Raw genomic sequence first — 15,545 nt, forward strand, 5'->3', positions numbered from 1 at the left:
GCTTTTGGAATATCACTTTGTTTTGCGTTTTTCTTTTCTGAATCAACTGTAAAATATTTCGAAATGGATTTATAATTTTCAAGTAAATGTGACACTTTTCAAAACAATTTAATGGGATGCCAACGATTCTGGATCATTACTGCATTTCACAAACAATTAATTAACTCATGATCTTATTTTCCAAAACAATATATATATATATATATATATATATATATATATATATATATATATATATATATATAATTGTGTATGGATTACATGCATTCATAAAAAAATTTATTTGAATTTAAATTTTTTAAATTATAGAAGTACATTAAAAAAAACCTGTATATATAATTTGTTATAAAATATAAAAATATCTTATCCACGGCCTGTAATTTCTGGTGACCGGATCACTGTAATATTACGGCGCATTGTGAGACAATAACCTTGCTGGCATCATTATTCTGGGACACATTCTTGTCAACAACCAACTAGCGTCATCAACAAGATTCCTAACATCAACCATTGATCAGTGTCCTGAGAAATGGCAGTGTAATGTCATTAAGCATTTTCGTCATAAATCTTGTGATAGTAATGGTTATGGTGAGCTAGTGATGTCCGTAGGGTAATGGCGGCAATGATAGCATGGCCTTTATCAAAACAAAGACCAAAAACAAGAAGTCATGAAAAAGATATTAGCTTTTTAAAAGAAAAAATAATGCACCTGCATCATGTTTTTTTTTTACATTTCAACAGAGATAAAAGAACTTGTCATTACTCCTGAGAAATTTCTTGATCTGTATTTAGCATGCGGTTAGCGCCTAGCTGCACTAGAGACTCGAAAGGATAAACTGTACGGAGACGGTGAGGGGCCCTAACTGAAGTTAACATCTCAATCTATTCCCAGCCCATCAATACTTTTCTAACACCCTCCTCAATCTTGTTCCGGGACACAGGTAAACCATCCCCTTCATCGAGTAGTATTCTGTAGACTTCCCATTCCCGATCGTGAATCATGTGTCTCCCTATCTCTACCTGAGAAAATAAAAGATTGCATAAACTGTGAGATAATCTTGGATAGAATCATGTGTGCACTCAAAGAAAGGAAGAAGAATGGTACCGAGAAGATGCGGGTGTTTAGAGTCTTGAGAGCCAGAGTAATGTCATGGAAGACAAGAGGCCGGCCTCTGCCAGACAGCTCAACAGGGTTTGCAACAAGCAGCTCAGTATCAGGACCTCGACTAACCACAGCAAGTCTTACAGGGCGCAGAAGCTCCATTCTCAGACGAGAACACAAGGCATTCTGTTTGTTGGGGTCAACTATCTTCTTGCCATCTGCTTGCATTAAGAACAAGTCCACCTCACAGTTTCCTTTTCGGTTCGCAAAGAAACGCCCATAAGAAATCTGAGATAAATTCATGTTACACATATAAATATTACTGGTAACCAAGGGGAGACTCACCAGGAAAGATAAGCATTAGGGAACTTCCATTGCTCAATGAAACCCAGAACCTTTTTCTAAGAGTTCTGCACCAGGTTCCATGAGCAAAGCCATGATGATTTTTTAGTCTAAATAAAGGCTATAATCATCAAGTACATATAAATAGTTCATACTTCGAATTACTTACCTGGATATGATAATCCTTTAGTGTTCTCATTATATCGTAACTGAGACCCTTGTGATCCTTGCAGAGAATTTGAATGAGAGTGTGCGAAGGGCTGAAGGTGTTGTCCACTGTAACAGAGACAGGATTGGGAGCAAGAAAGCCACTCCGGTGTTTATTGGGAAGCTCCAAACTAAACATGTCTTCTGTGATTGCAGGAGGAAGAAATGATTGAGAACATGCAGTAACTTCTGCCCCAGCTAATTCGATCTCACAACTAATCAAGGCCTTCCCTAACACATTCTTCAGATAATGAATTGTTTCCTCCTGTCTCATTTTTGTGTGAAGAAGTTCCCTAATAACAAATGGTCAAATTCCATCGATTAGCAAGTGAAAAGAAAGAGAACCATCAGATTCTCTCTCTCCAAACACACAAATCCATTACTTATAAGTGCACATTCAGAGTGGATAGCATTTTTGCAGTTACCAAAGACAATTTCTGGACTCAGAAGTTATAGCAGTGTTGTTTTCATATTGCAATTAGCCTTGTTTTTCCTTGGGGAAAGCAACCATAAGAACATATAATTACAAATATTACACTTTCAAAAGCAGAAATGGAATACAGAGAAACAGAAATGAATAACCATAGTTGAGTAAAGTTTCGGAGAATGACCAACCTATTATCTGTGATGAAAAAGAGGTCCAGCACTCTCCCATCTGGAGCAGTGGACACCTTCACTCTTTTTATTGTTAGCTCCAGCTCCCATAGAACCTCAGTTACATCTAAATAGAAAAAAAAATAAAAAACACACCTAGTTAGCAAAGATTGGTAAAAGGAGAATGTTCTACATGCTGTGATCCTATATTAAAACACATATAATGGATAAGAATGCTCATTTATAGAAGATAGGGGTAAAAGGAACAAACATAATTACAGTACAGCGCAACGAGGAGGTCATTTTTCCTTTTTAAGGCAAACTAAGAGAAAGATCACTACTTTCCTATATTTCCAATAGCAAAAAAATTCCGGCTGAAGGAATTCATTAAATCATTCCCTTTCCATCCACTTCAAAGTCATCTATCAGAACAGAGTAATTATGTTATGAATCTCAATGCTTCCCGGTGTCAATCAGGCATACATATAGAGAAACAATATACTTCATATAGCAAGACTCCTTCTCCCAAGTTCTCAAAAGATTTCAACAGGCATACATTTTTAGAAATAATATACTCATAAAGCAAAACTCCCATGTACGCAGAGCCGATTTTAAAGTTGGCACAATTTCTCTAGAAAGAAATTTTGGGTTACCATGTAAAAGGCCTTCACGGTCATAAGCGCACCAGAACTTCAACAGAAATACATCCGGCGGCTTTGGCTGTTGGTTCTCAGGCTTGTAGTAGTCAAATTCTGAGGTTGAAAAATATGACGGGCACACCTCCAATAACCTCTTCTTCAACAAATCCCACCTTGTGTTAGGCTTCCCCACCACCCAAAACACTAAATAGCACCACTTCCCGTCCGTTTGTGCATCTTCACCATACAAAATCAATTCAAAAAAAACTAATCAACTACGGATTAGGAGAAATAAAGGAAAAAGTGTACAAACAATAAAACTCCAGGAGCAATCTCATGTTTCATTAACTATCTCAAATAATGATATGAAATTGGAAAAACAGTAAGGAAAAAACAGTTAGATGCATGTATAATTTACCATGAACCTTATCTTTGATATCAGACAAAACATCGGCAACCTAAATATGCACAATTTATGTTTCAGTATGACAGAAAATGTAAGATTAACTACCTACTTTTTCAACTGCAAATCCCAACTACCTCCTTCAAAGCAGAGATAAAGGCAGGGTGCCAACAAGAAATATATTATTTCCCTTTTATTTAGTTCTCCTTCAGATATTCGATCAAAACACCAAATTGATCATTCAGCTACAGCAAATTTACAAAAACATAAGAACCATCGTTATTTATTTTCTCATTGATAATATTAGATCCCGACAGTAAAATAAATCCTACCAATAAAATCTAGAAAAAAAAAAAACAGTCAATAATCTTTTTCCTACAAATCACAGTCCCCAACTAAAGTAACTCAAAAGTAATGATTTCAAAAACATTAAAAATAAAAAACTTACCTTCTCTACAAATGCTTAATCCAAAAAGCAAGATAACCCTGCACAAATCACAACCAAGTCCAGTTTTATCAGGACAATTCACAGTAATCACAGCCGGCTCTCCAGGCTTCTCCGCTTGACTTATCACAACAACATCCTCGTGCAATATCCCCATTCTCACTACTTTCTCTCTCTATTCTCCCTCTCTTCTCTCTCTCTCTCTCTCTCTCTCTCTCTCTCTCTCTCTCTCTCTCTGCCTTCAAGGAAAAAAAAAAGCAAGATTTAACAAGAAGGGTTGCTTTTGTTTTTGTTTTTTTTACATTTTGGAGTTTCCCTCATCCTTTTCGGTATTTGTTTCTAGCTACTGTGTTTTCTCCGTGTTGCAGCGATATTCAAAGACTTTTGAGACCCAAAAAAGTTAGCAGAAACCAAAGTACTTTAAGAGAACTGATGAATGGATGATGGTCTCTAGTGCGGTAACATTTATATTTTAAAGTGTTTTATATTTAAGAATATATCAAAATAAAAAATATATATATATATATAAAACTAATAATTTTAAATAAAAATATTAAACTTTAGTCAATCTTGTTTAAACCGCAATGCAAAATAATATATCAACTGTCTTTTCATAGGTTTCAATTTCTCGTCCCTTTTCGTTTCCTTGTTAACGTCGAATACAGCGATATTATAGCTTAACTCTGTGTTTTTAGTCCTTGTACTTGTCAAATATATTATTTCAGCTCTTATACTCTATGAGCTATTATTTTTCTCCTAAATCCTAATGAATATGATTATATCCAACAAAATTTTTCTGTTTTCAATCCTATGTATTATCTAGAATTCATCAAAATGGATTGGCTAATTTTCATCTTTTCTCTGGGAGTTTTTCTCATTTTAATTTTAAACTTTTATTCCAAACCCTAACTATATATGATACTATTTTACATAAGCATTAATTTTATAGGGAATTTTTTGGTGCTTCTTGGGCATCACTTTTCACTCAAAGATAACATAATCCATGATAATTAGTGGGTCTTGTATTATTGAGGATGTATGAATAGTATATGCTATCAAAAAACCTCTTTATATTTACTTCTTGTAAAAAAGCTTAACCCAAGTGATTTTGCTATTAAATCTGGCATCTATAAACTAATTGATGGCATTATTATTATTATTGAAGACTGGAGTTAATATTGAAAAACTTATTGGAGTTAGAGTTGGGTATTTCTAAACATTAGGTACTAAAATAGAGTTTTTTTTTTTCATTTTATCCGCTGCTACACATTGAAATCATCGGCATGTTTGGAAGTGTGGTATGATAGTTTTTTAAAGTGTTTTTCATGTAAAAATACATCAAAATAATATTTTTTTATTTTTTTAAAAATTATTTTTAGACCAGCAGATCAAAACGATTCAAAACATACAACAAAAATTAAATTTTTTAAAATACAAGTTGACCCGTATTTCCAAACACTTATTTAATGAAGACGCAACCCACCTTTTGAGATTACAGCTAAATAGAGCTTAGTTAAAAAAAATTAAAATTAATTTTTTTATATACTTTTGATAATTTTGAGCTACTAATATTTAAAATAATTTTTTAAAATAAAAATATTAATATATTTATAAATAAAAAATATTTTTTTAAAAAAAATGCCAGAACATTCTCAAATACCCCACCATATGTTAGAGATTATTATTATGTTTGCAACAGAAGAGTCAAACCCGCCAGTGACGTGTGGGTGTCCGAGAATTTCGATACCATTGGTAATTAGCGAGTTGCTTTGATTAGCATTGCCTAAAAAATGGAAATTTAAATTACATTGCTTAGAAGATTCCTTTCCATATCTAAAAACGATTTAGTCCCTTTTTTATTTTTTTATTTTTTATAGAGAAAAACACTGTCCTTTTATATCTGGTTTAAATTTGCACCTTTTTTTAATTTTTTACCAACAAATTTATTAGAAAAATGAGAATTCAACACGTGTTCTACCAAATATTATCCAATTCAGGGTGCCATTGAAATATTTCACAAGACAGTGTCGTTTTAAAACCATGAAAATCCTTTTTCATGATCTTAAAATAAAAAAATAAAAAACAAAGTTAAAAGGAGGGTATTTAACTTGAAGCACTGTATTAATGTCCAATAAACGTGCCAATTCAAGCGCAGATTTGTTTTTTTGGATCCAGTTGGGATTTAATGATGGTCGGTGTAAATATATCATCTGCCCTTTAATTCTTTTGATTCAATCTATTTCAAAATCTTTTTGAAATCCAGTCAAGATTATTTAATTGATTTTAAAGGAACTGCATGGCCCTAATTTACCTCACTTGTGGCACGTTCTTTATAGGCCTTGCTTGGAAAGTATTCGAATTTTTTCCCAAATCTGCGTGTTTTGAGGTAATTGTATCTTCCTATTAATATCCACGGATCAACGTGTTTGTTGCGCCAGATTTAAAAGGCATTGCAAAATTTATTATTATTATTATTATTATTATTATTTTACGCACTAATCTCACAAATTCTATAAACTCTAAAACAAATAAAAAACACAAAACTTTACCATTTAACTCATATCCCTCGGAGTTATTACAAAATCTTTACAGGATCTCCTAGAAAGATTGAATTTAATTTATTGTTTACTTGATAGAAACTCAGCCCATCATGCTAGCATAATAGGCATTGATTGAATTTAATGTTGGGACTCTGGCGTTGATTGTTTCTACAATTTCTATAACGGTGATCAGTGCGAATAATATAATGATTTTACAATCTTTATAATGCATTTTACACGCACGAGTGAAGTAAGCAGTCATCTCATTCTTGAGCAGGTGCGCTGTTATTATTTCCAGTTTTTTAATTGCTCAATTAACTAAATTGTCGATATACTAAATTCATATATATATATATATATATATATATATATATATATATATATATATATATATATATATTTCCCTGTACTTTAAATTTCCATTTTTTAGGCAATACTTTTCAAAGCAACTAGCTAATTAATTACCAGCAGTCTCGAATTTCTCGGACACCCACATGTTAGTGGCGGGTCTGACTCTTCTATTGCAAACATAATAAATCTCTGACACATGACCGGATGTTTAAGAATGTTATAGTGATTTTTAAAAGAAATATTTTTTATTTATTTTTAAAACCAACATCTTAAAATAATCCAAATATATATATATATAAATTAATGTTAAGATTAAATTATATATTTCCCTGTGAATTTATATAACTATTCCTTTTAAAATAATATGTGAATTCAGTATACTGACAATTTACTTAATTGAACAATAAAAAACTATTACTATAGCATTGAAAAATATAAAACATACTGACAATCTTTTAGCTTTGTTTTAGCGGCAGAGATGTTTTTCCATGGAATTCATTAATCATCATGAGAATTAATGGGTTAGACAGTTTTTTTATGTTTTTATTTTACAGTGTAATTACTTCAATAATCTTGACAGCAACAAAAAGTTAAATTTTTGTCATGGGACTTTTTAATCTTCTTGATTTTAAAACAATTAAACTATGTCATTATCCTTGGAATTAAAGAGTCTTGCCTTTGATTTTGGGGTTCTTTTGTCCTTTGTATTTGAAAATTTTTTATAATTATTGGGTGTTATCGGGAACAACAAATCTAGAAGCATGTGAGTAATATTCACTAGGTTTGGATGGTGTATGTGGCACTATCCAGCGGTCAAAAACTTGCTTCTAGTATGACAGTCGAAGCATCTCGGCATCTCATTCATATACAAGTGACACGTGTGTTTTAGTTATTGATGGTTTGGCATTTGTGATCTTCTTCTCTCTCTCCTTCTCGTACTTATGGTAATCTTTAAAAAATTCAAATGAACCTTGGAAGTTTAATGTTCTCGAGGTTTCATCTCTATGCTCTTTATTGTAATTTTTTTTTATTTATAATAATTTATAAAATTAATAATTTTTTTCAATTTCATCATCGATAAATTTTCTAACATGTCAAATTTATTTCTTTTATTTCACATGTTTTATGAATTTCTTTTTACAATTTTTTTCTCTCAATCAAATCTAATTCTGTTTCTTTATACTGCTTCTAGTTTTTTTTACCTTATAAGAATTTTTTCGATCAATTTTTTTATTGTTTCATTCTCTAATATTTAATTGACCGAGTATTTAACTTCCTAGTAAAGTCCGATTCTAGAATTTAATAGGTTGTATATTTAAGAAATTAACCCAGGTTTACAGAGCTGACACAAGTTTTCTTGTTTTTTTTCCTTTTTTAAAAGTTTTTTTTTCATCTTCCAGCATTTTGTTATTTTTTATTCATTTTTTATAGGAATTTTTAGTTGTTTTGAAAATAACACGGATTGGTTTTTTCATAGTCTTTGTTGAATTTAGATTTTTTAAAAGATTTTTATTTTTAAATTAAATTAAATCAATTGATTTAATCTTCTAGCATCTAATTCTTCAGGTGTTGAACTTTTAGGTTGAGTCGGGTCGAGAATTTAATGATTTTTTTGTCATCGTTAAATTTAGTTTTTTTAAAAGGAATTTTGTTTTTAAATTAAATTAAAATTTTTAATTTCATCCCTCAACATTTAATTTAGTGGGTGCTGAGTTTCTTGGATTAACTTGGGTTTACAATTTAACAAGTCACGAGTTTGAGACAATAACCTAGGTTCACAAGGTTCACTCAAACTTACTTGGTTTTTTTTTTGTTTTTTTTAGCTCATTTTTTTTTTTTGTTCCATGCACCTACATTTTGTTATTTTTTTAATTCAATGTTTATGTGATTTCTCGTGGTCTTGAAACTTACTAGAGTTAACTTTTTTTTTTTATCTAGCCTTTTTAAAAGGGACTTTTACTTCTTAATTAAATCAAATTAATTGTATGGGAGTAGGCATGAGAAGCTCCACCCAAAGTTTTTTTTATTTTTTGCTTTTCAAATTACTATTATGACAGCGCATGCAATCTCTTTAAATTATCGAATTCTTAGATTTTATTTATTTATTTATTTAAAAATATTGATATCGCATGAACATAATTTTTTATGCTTATAAAAAATTAACCTGGCTCGCATGCAAGCCATTTATCTATATGTGTGTAGTTAGCAAGGAAGAAGTGGTTCAACAACCAGTAGTAATTTCCTTTTTCTAGTTTTAATCTCATTCTTGAATAAATTTACATGCAACTAAAATAAATATTATGATGGTTGAATTCTAAACAAATAAACTAAATTTAATCGTCGAAAATTTTAAATATATCATTTATATCAAAACTAATATATCTATAAAAAAGTTATCTCTTTACCAGATTTTATTAACAATAAAAAATAAATTAAGGAAGTAAATGATAGTATCAGTAAGCATATATCTGGTATTGCGATGTTGAGTGCTTTTTAAAAGTATCCTTTACTTGAAAGTGTTTTAATATTTATTTTAGATTTTGTTATTTTTAATATTAGCATGTAAAAAACATAAAAAATATTTTAAAAAATTAATTTAATATTTTTTTAAAATAAAATACACCCAGTAAAAACAAAGGTGGTCATGTTTCCAAATACTCACTCACTATCTAAATATAACCACAATTCTATTTGTTTTTAAAAAAAAAATTTTGAAATTTTTGAAATTTTTTTAATTTTTTCTTAATTTTAAATTAATATATTTTTGATGTTTTTAGATAATTTTAATACACTAATATCAAAAATAATTATTTTTATTAAAAAATAATATTTTAATATATTTTTAAATAAAAAATATTTTAAAAACCAACCTAACTACTTTCCCAATTAAGAAAAAACTAAAACTGCTCAGTGTTTCACTGTACAAGTCCACAGTGAGACGCTGAGCAATTTTCTTCTTTTTTTCTCATTTTTTTTCCTTTCTTCTTTTTTCCATTTTTTTCTCTTCTTCTTTTTCTTTTTTTCCCCCATTTTTTTTCTGTTTTATTTTTTCCCCATTTTTTTTTTGTTTTGTTATTTTTTTGGGTTTTCTATGCCTTTATGGGTTTTTTTTTTGCCTTTTTCTTTATGTATTTTTATTTTAATGATTTTTTTTGTTTAATTTAGTTTGTTAATATTAATTTTTTTATTTAGTTATCAAATTTTCATAACACGGATCCTGGGTTTGGCAGGTTCACCTGATTTGATGAGTTAACCTAAATTTTTTTTCTTTTCTTTTTAATTAATAACATATACTAAAACTGTTTAGTGTTTCACTGTGCAGTCCACAGTGAAACGCTAAACTAATTTTTTTTGTTTTTTATTTTTTTTGTTTTGTTTATTTATTTATTTATTTGCTTTTTATGCCTTTATGGGTTTTTTTTGTGTTTTTTTTGTGTTTTTTTTCTTTTAATGAATTTTTTGTTTATTTTAGTTTGTTAATGTTATTTTTTTTTTTAGTTATCAGACTTTCATGACACGGATCCTGAGTTTGACGAGTTAATCCGGAATTTTTTTTTGCTTTTTTTCTTTTTAATTAATTTTTTTTCGTTTAGTTTAGTTTTTTAATGTTAAATTTCTTTCTATTTAATTATCAGACTTTCATGCCACGTATCCCGGGTTTGACGGGTTAACCCGTCAAATTTTTTTCTATTTAGTCATCAAACTTTCATGACGCGAATCCCAGGTTTGACGAGTTAATCTGGTTTGAAGGGGTAACCCAGTTAATTTAGATATTTTTTTCTTTTTCTTCGTTAGTTTTTTTCTTCCTGTTGTTTTTTTTTTCTTTGTTTTTTTAATTAATCTATTTAATTATCACACTTTTATGACATGACCTTGCAGTCAGACCTACATTCAAGACTCTTGGGTCCAGTGTTGTAGCCAGACTTACTTAAACTTGAGTCATGTAAGTTTAATATTGTTATTAATATTATAAATATTACTATTGGGTCAAGAGTTGCAGCTAAACCAAAGGCTCTTAGGCATATCTTTGCAAAAAGACCCAACACTCTTAGATCTTAGCCTTTTTTGAAATTTTTTATGCAAGAAAAAAAATTAACCCGTGGCGTGTGCCTTTGTTTTTTTTTCTCTTTTTCTTTTTAAGCCTTTTACTGTGGATTGCACAATACAGTTCACAGTGAAAAAACTGACACCTTTAGTTTTTTTTTTGTTTTTTTTTTATTTTTTTAATTTAGTTTCTTAACATTAAATTTTTTCTATTTAATTATCAGACTTTCATGACATGGATCCCAGTTTCGACATTAATCTTTTTTTTTAATTTAATTTATTAATAATAAATCATTTTTCTATTTAATTATCACACTTTCATAACACGAATTATAGGTTTGATGGGTTAACCTGGTTTGACGGGTTAACCTGGTTGATTCGGAATTTTTTTTCATTAGTTTTGTTCTTCCGATTTCATCTTTTAATTTTGTATGCAGTCCACAGTGAAAAGGCTAAAGCCTGTAGTTTTTTTTTTTTACTTTTTTTTTATTCCTTTCACTGTGGACTGCACAGTGCAGTCTACGGTAAAAAGGTTGATGCCTTTTTTTTTAATTAATTTTTTAATTTAGTTTGTTAATATTATTTTTTTTTCTATTTAGTTATCAAACTTTCACGACATGAATCCAAGGTTTGACAGGTTGACCTGGTTTGAAGGGTTAATCCAGTTAATTCAGATTTTTTTTTTCTTTTTCTTCATTAATTTTTTCTTCCTTTTAGTTTTTTTTTAATTAATCTATTTAATTATCATATTTTTATGATATAACCTTGCAGCCAGACCCACATCCAAGACTATTAGGTCTGGTATTGCAGTCAGACCCACTTAAACTTGAGTCATGCAATTTTAATATTATTATTAATATTATAAATATTACTCTTGGATCAGGCGTTGCAGCCACACTCAAGACTCCTGAGTGTAGCTTTGTAAAAAGACCTAATACTTTTAGATTTTAATTTTTTTTAATATTTTTTATATAAAAACTATTAACCCGTGACATCACGCCGGTCATGTAACTAGTCTAAGCTAAATTGGCAAAGCTTTGTATTTTGACTCAAGTTTTTTCGCTGGAGCCGACTGGTTCATGTAAGGCAAGGCCCGGCCGGTTCTTGGCTTATCTCCTTTAAAACCAATGTGAATATTCCAGTTAGATTCCAAAACTTCATTACATTCTCGTTTCCGGGAAACCTGGAATACGATATTTACAATCGAGAAACGAATCGTATCACGATATGTTTGGTGGATATTTGGTCACCTACCAGGCTACCACCCACCCGTTTTCTTACGCAACAAGGTTTCTGCCACGTGGATGCTTTCTGCATTGTCCACGCACGTGCTCGATTAAAATATCCTGTTAACTGCCCCCGTTTTGCTAGGCAATTGATTTACCAATCAGATAGCGACATGTCACTCCTTTGTTTGATTTTGGGGCAAAATAAAGCATGACCCCCACGGTCAACCTGTCGAGTAGGGTTTCATCTGGTCCTCCGGCTACTAAGAATTGATGCAATGTTACCCTATTTTTTCAAGAGGTCGAGCCTGAGTATTTAAAAAAATATACATGAATGACGTGTGAATTGAACTGCAATTAATGGAATAACTATTTAGTTAATGATATTTAAATTGCTGGATAGGCAGGGAAATACAATACTAGATGGGAAGAAAGATAGCATTTATCAGATTTGAAATTCTATTTTTTATTTTATAACCAATGATTTAATTCAAACCGACCACATAAATAATCATGAATTACGCAATTCCACAGCTTGACAAGTCATTTTGACTGATTTGCCATGTTGTTATTTTATAATCGACCACGGTGGAACAAGTCCAAGCACTCAATGAAATTGTTGGCTACAATGACATTTTCAAGCTGGTAACTATCTTTTAATTGGTTCTTTGAAGTCCAAATTAAAAGTAATTTCAATAGTTTGTGTGATATATTTTTCATATTTTATTACAATCATAACAATATTTTAATAAGTATTTCAAAAGCAAAAGAGAAGAAAATGATAAAAAAAAAAGAAGTTCGCATGCTTGCACACACTAATATATTTTAGGCCGTGTTTATTTTTTTAAAAGGGGTTTTTAAAAAATTATTTTTCAGATTTTTTTATGTTTATTTGTCATTAAAAAAGTTGGTCAACGGAAAATACTTTCTGATAAAAAAATTTGGCTTAGTTTTTAGGAAAGTGTTTTCCTTTTATTTTGGGTGGAAAACACTTTCCAGAAATTATAAAAAAATTAGAAATGCCATATTATTTGCTGATTATATCAAATTTGATCCTCAAACTTTTGATTGCTATATATATTTTGTTTTTCAATCTCATCCCTTAGAATTTAATTTTTATATTAATTTTGGTCATCGTTTTTATAATTGTTATTTGCTTTTCCCTTGTTATTTTTTAATTAGATTTTTTTATCTATTAAATTTGATCCTCGTTCTTTTGATTGTTACTTGTTTTATTTGAAATAATTTATGAAATGTTAATTATTATTATTTTATTTTTTTTATCTTTTAGATTTGATCTCTGTTATTTTGATTATTATTTATTTTATTTGAAATAATTTATGAAAAATATATATTTTTTCAATTTTATTCTCATTCAACTTTTTAATTTATAAGATCTGTTCCTCATTATCCTAATAAACTTGAAAACAATAAAACATTAATAAGTTATTTTTAATTCATTTTTCATGACATAACCAAACACTAGAAAGTATTTTTCAGGTTATTTTTCATTATACTACCAAACATCTGAAAATAACTCACTTTTCCAGAATTTATTTTATTGGAATTTACTTTTCAAAAAAATACTACTTTCCAGCAAATAAACAAGGTATTTAAGGAGTATGCTCTTGCATGCATGATTTAATTATGTCCATGTTTATAAGATTTGATTGGATTAGGGTTTCAAGTTGGCTTAATAAAAAATAACAGTGTCAATAATTTTTTTTTAAATAAAATTATATTATTTTTTTGATAAAAAATTAAAATTAACCTAGTTAAATATTATCCAAAATTTTATCGAATCAACAAGGCACCAACCAGATCATTGATTTTGACTGGTCAATGTTTAAGATGGTTTGAAAAAAAAATCTAGCGCGTACAAGGTTCTATATAAGTATATCACTGAATCCATTTATAGACCAGACTAGATATGATAACTACGTCCATGCCATTTTCATCGCAAGCTAATAAATGAAAAAAAATACCATGAGCTGGGGAAATAAAATTTAGAGGGGAGTAAAAAAAGCTGAAAAATTAAGAAAATTAAAAAAAATTAAAAAAATTGAACCATACAAAAAAACCGATTAAACCGATTAAAATTTAAAAAAACTGATCGGTTCGGTTTTATAAGTCTAAAACCGAACTGAACCGAACCGAAACTGAAAAAACCAGGAAAAAAACGAGCCAAACCTGAAAAAACCGAACCAAACAAAAAAAACCGAGCCAAACCAAAAAAATGATCCAAACCAGTTTGAACAAGTTTTTGTCCTAAAAAACCGAACCGAAACGAAACTGGGCGGTTTGAACTGATTTTGGTTTGGTTATTTTTTTGATAAAAACCAAACCGAACTGAAAATAACCACACCTAATAAAATTGTTAGTGATAGTTATATGAAAAACTGAGAAAATTAAAAAAATCGAACCGTGAAAAAAAACCAATTAAAATTTTAAAAAAACTAACCAGTTCGGTTTTATAAGCTTAAAATCGAAAAAACCAAATCGAACTCAAACTAAAAAACAGGGAAAAAACTGAGCCAAACCAGAAAAAAACCGAGCCAAACAGAAAAAACCGAGCCAAACTGAAAAATAGAACCAAAACCAAGCCAAACCGAAAAAACTGATCCAAACCGGTTTAAACCAGTTTTTGTCCTAAAAAACTAAACCGAACCGAAACGAAACCGGTCGGTTTGAACTGATTTCAATTTAGTTATATTTTTTTAATAAAAATCAAACCGAACTGAAAATAATTACACCTAATAAAATTGTTAGTGATAGTTTCAGGGCAAGGAAAAAAAATATCACTTATAATTTTATGGCAAAATTAAACCACATGATCCAACTTTCAGAAACCAAATCAACCTGCATTTGCGAGGGAATCTTGCTATCACCAAATTTCCATAGACGCTTTTGTCTTTAAGCCTCTTTCCTGACGTGGTGTGCAGCAATATCCCTTTAAATTAAAATATTAATGATGATAAATCTACTAACAATTCGAGCCACACAACCGCTAGAGTGAGGTGCTAGGTTTACTGTTCGTATGAACAGTAAACGCGCACCTCGTGTATTTCTGTTTTTAGTACTATAAAATAATGATCAAGAATGGATTTATAATCAAACATTCGTACGTTCATGATAAAAAAAAAAAAGTATGTAGTCAAACAAATTAACCCAGAAGGTGCTGCTTACAATGGGGGACAATCAGACAACCTTTTTATGTATTAGCTTAGCAGAGAGAAAGCACACTCTACCAGTCAACGTCGGCAGTATTATTTCTCTCACACGGAACGGGCTGGTACTCCTTGACCAGTGCAGGTTTCTTGCGGGAGAGGCAAGAATGATTCCCACCCCAACAAGTTGCTGATAAAAGCATCTACTTAATTAGTCAACAGATTGATGCTAATTTCCACAGAGAAATTCCTAGTTGCCACTGCTGAAGTGAACAGCTTGACATCCTGCCTGCCTTGACAGCACGAAAAAGAAAAGCTATTAATGGGTCCAGCCAGCAGGCTGAATTTGCCTAGAGCCGCAACACCACCAAGGAAACCAGCTAACATAAAGGAATAGTGAGGTGACCGATCCAGTCCTCGAACTGGGCTTTAAGACTCTCATAGCCCAGTTCTCTCCTGTCTAATTTCGTTGCACTCTAGCTACCA

The 15,545-nt window shown here is 30.3% G+C and overlaps 1 protein-coding gene across 1 annotated transcript; it reads right to left on the reverse strand.

Moving 5' to 3' along the window:
- Window positions 1-666: 666 nt before the first annotated feature.
- LOC133696507 (ACT domain-containing protein ACR10-like) lies at window positions 667-4,170 on the reverse strand. Its single transcript, XM_062118708.1, has 6 exons — window positions 3,735-4,170; window positions 2,899-3,120; window positions 2,267-2,372; window positions 1,614-1,944; window positions 1,106-1,390; window positions 667-1,020 (listed from the first exon to the last, which is right to left on the reverse strand). The coding sequence occupies exons 1-6, from the start codon at window positions 3,886-3,888 to the stop codon at window positions 883-885; spliced, it is 1,236 nt and encodes a 411-aa protein (XP_061974692.1). The 5' UTR covers window positions 3,889-4,170; the 3' UTR covers window positions 667-882.
- Between the last annotated feature and the right edge of the window lie 11,375 nt (window positions 4,171-15,545).

The sequence above is a fragment of the Populus nigra genome, chromosome 6 (genome assembly GCF_951802175.1).
Source record: "Populus nigra chromosome 6, ddPopNigr1.1, whole genome shotgun sequence".
Classification (NCBI taxonomy): domain Eukaryota; kingdom Viridiplantae; phylum Streptophyta; class Magnoliopsida; order Malpighiales; family Salicaceae; genus Populus; species Populus nigra.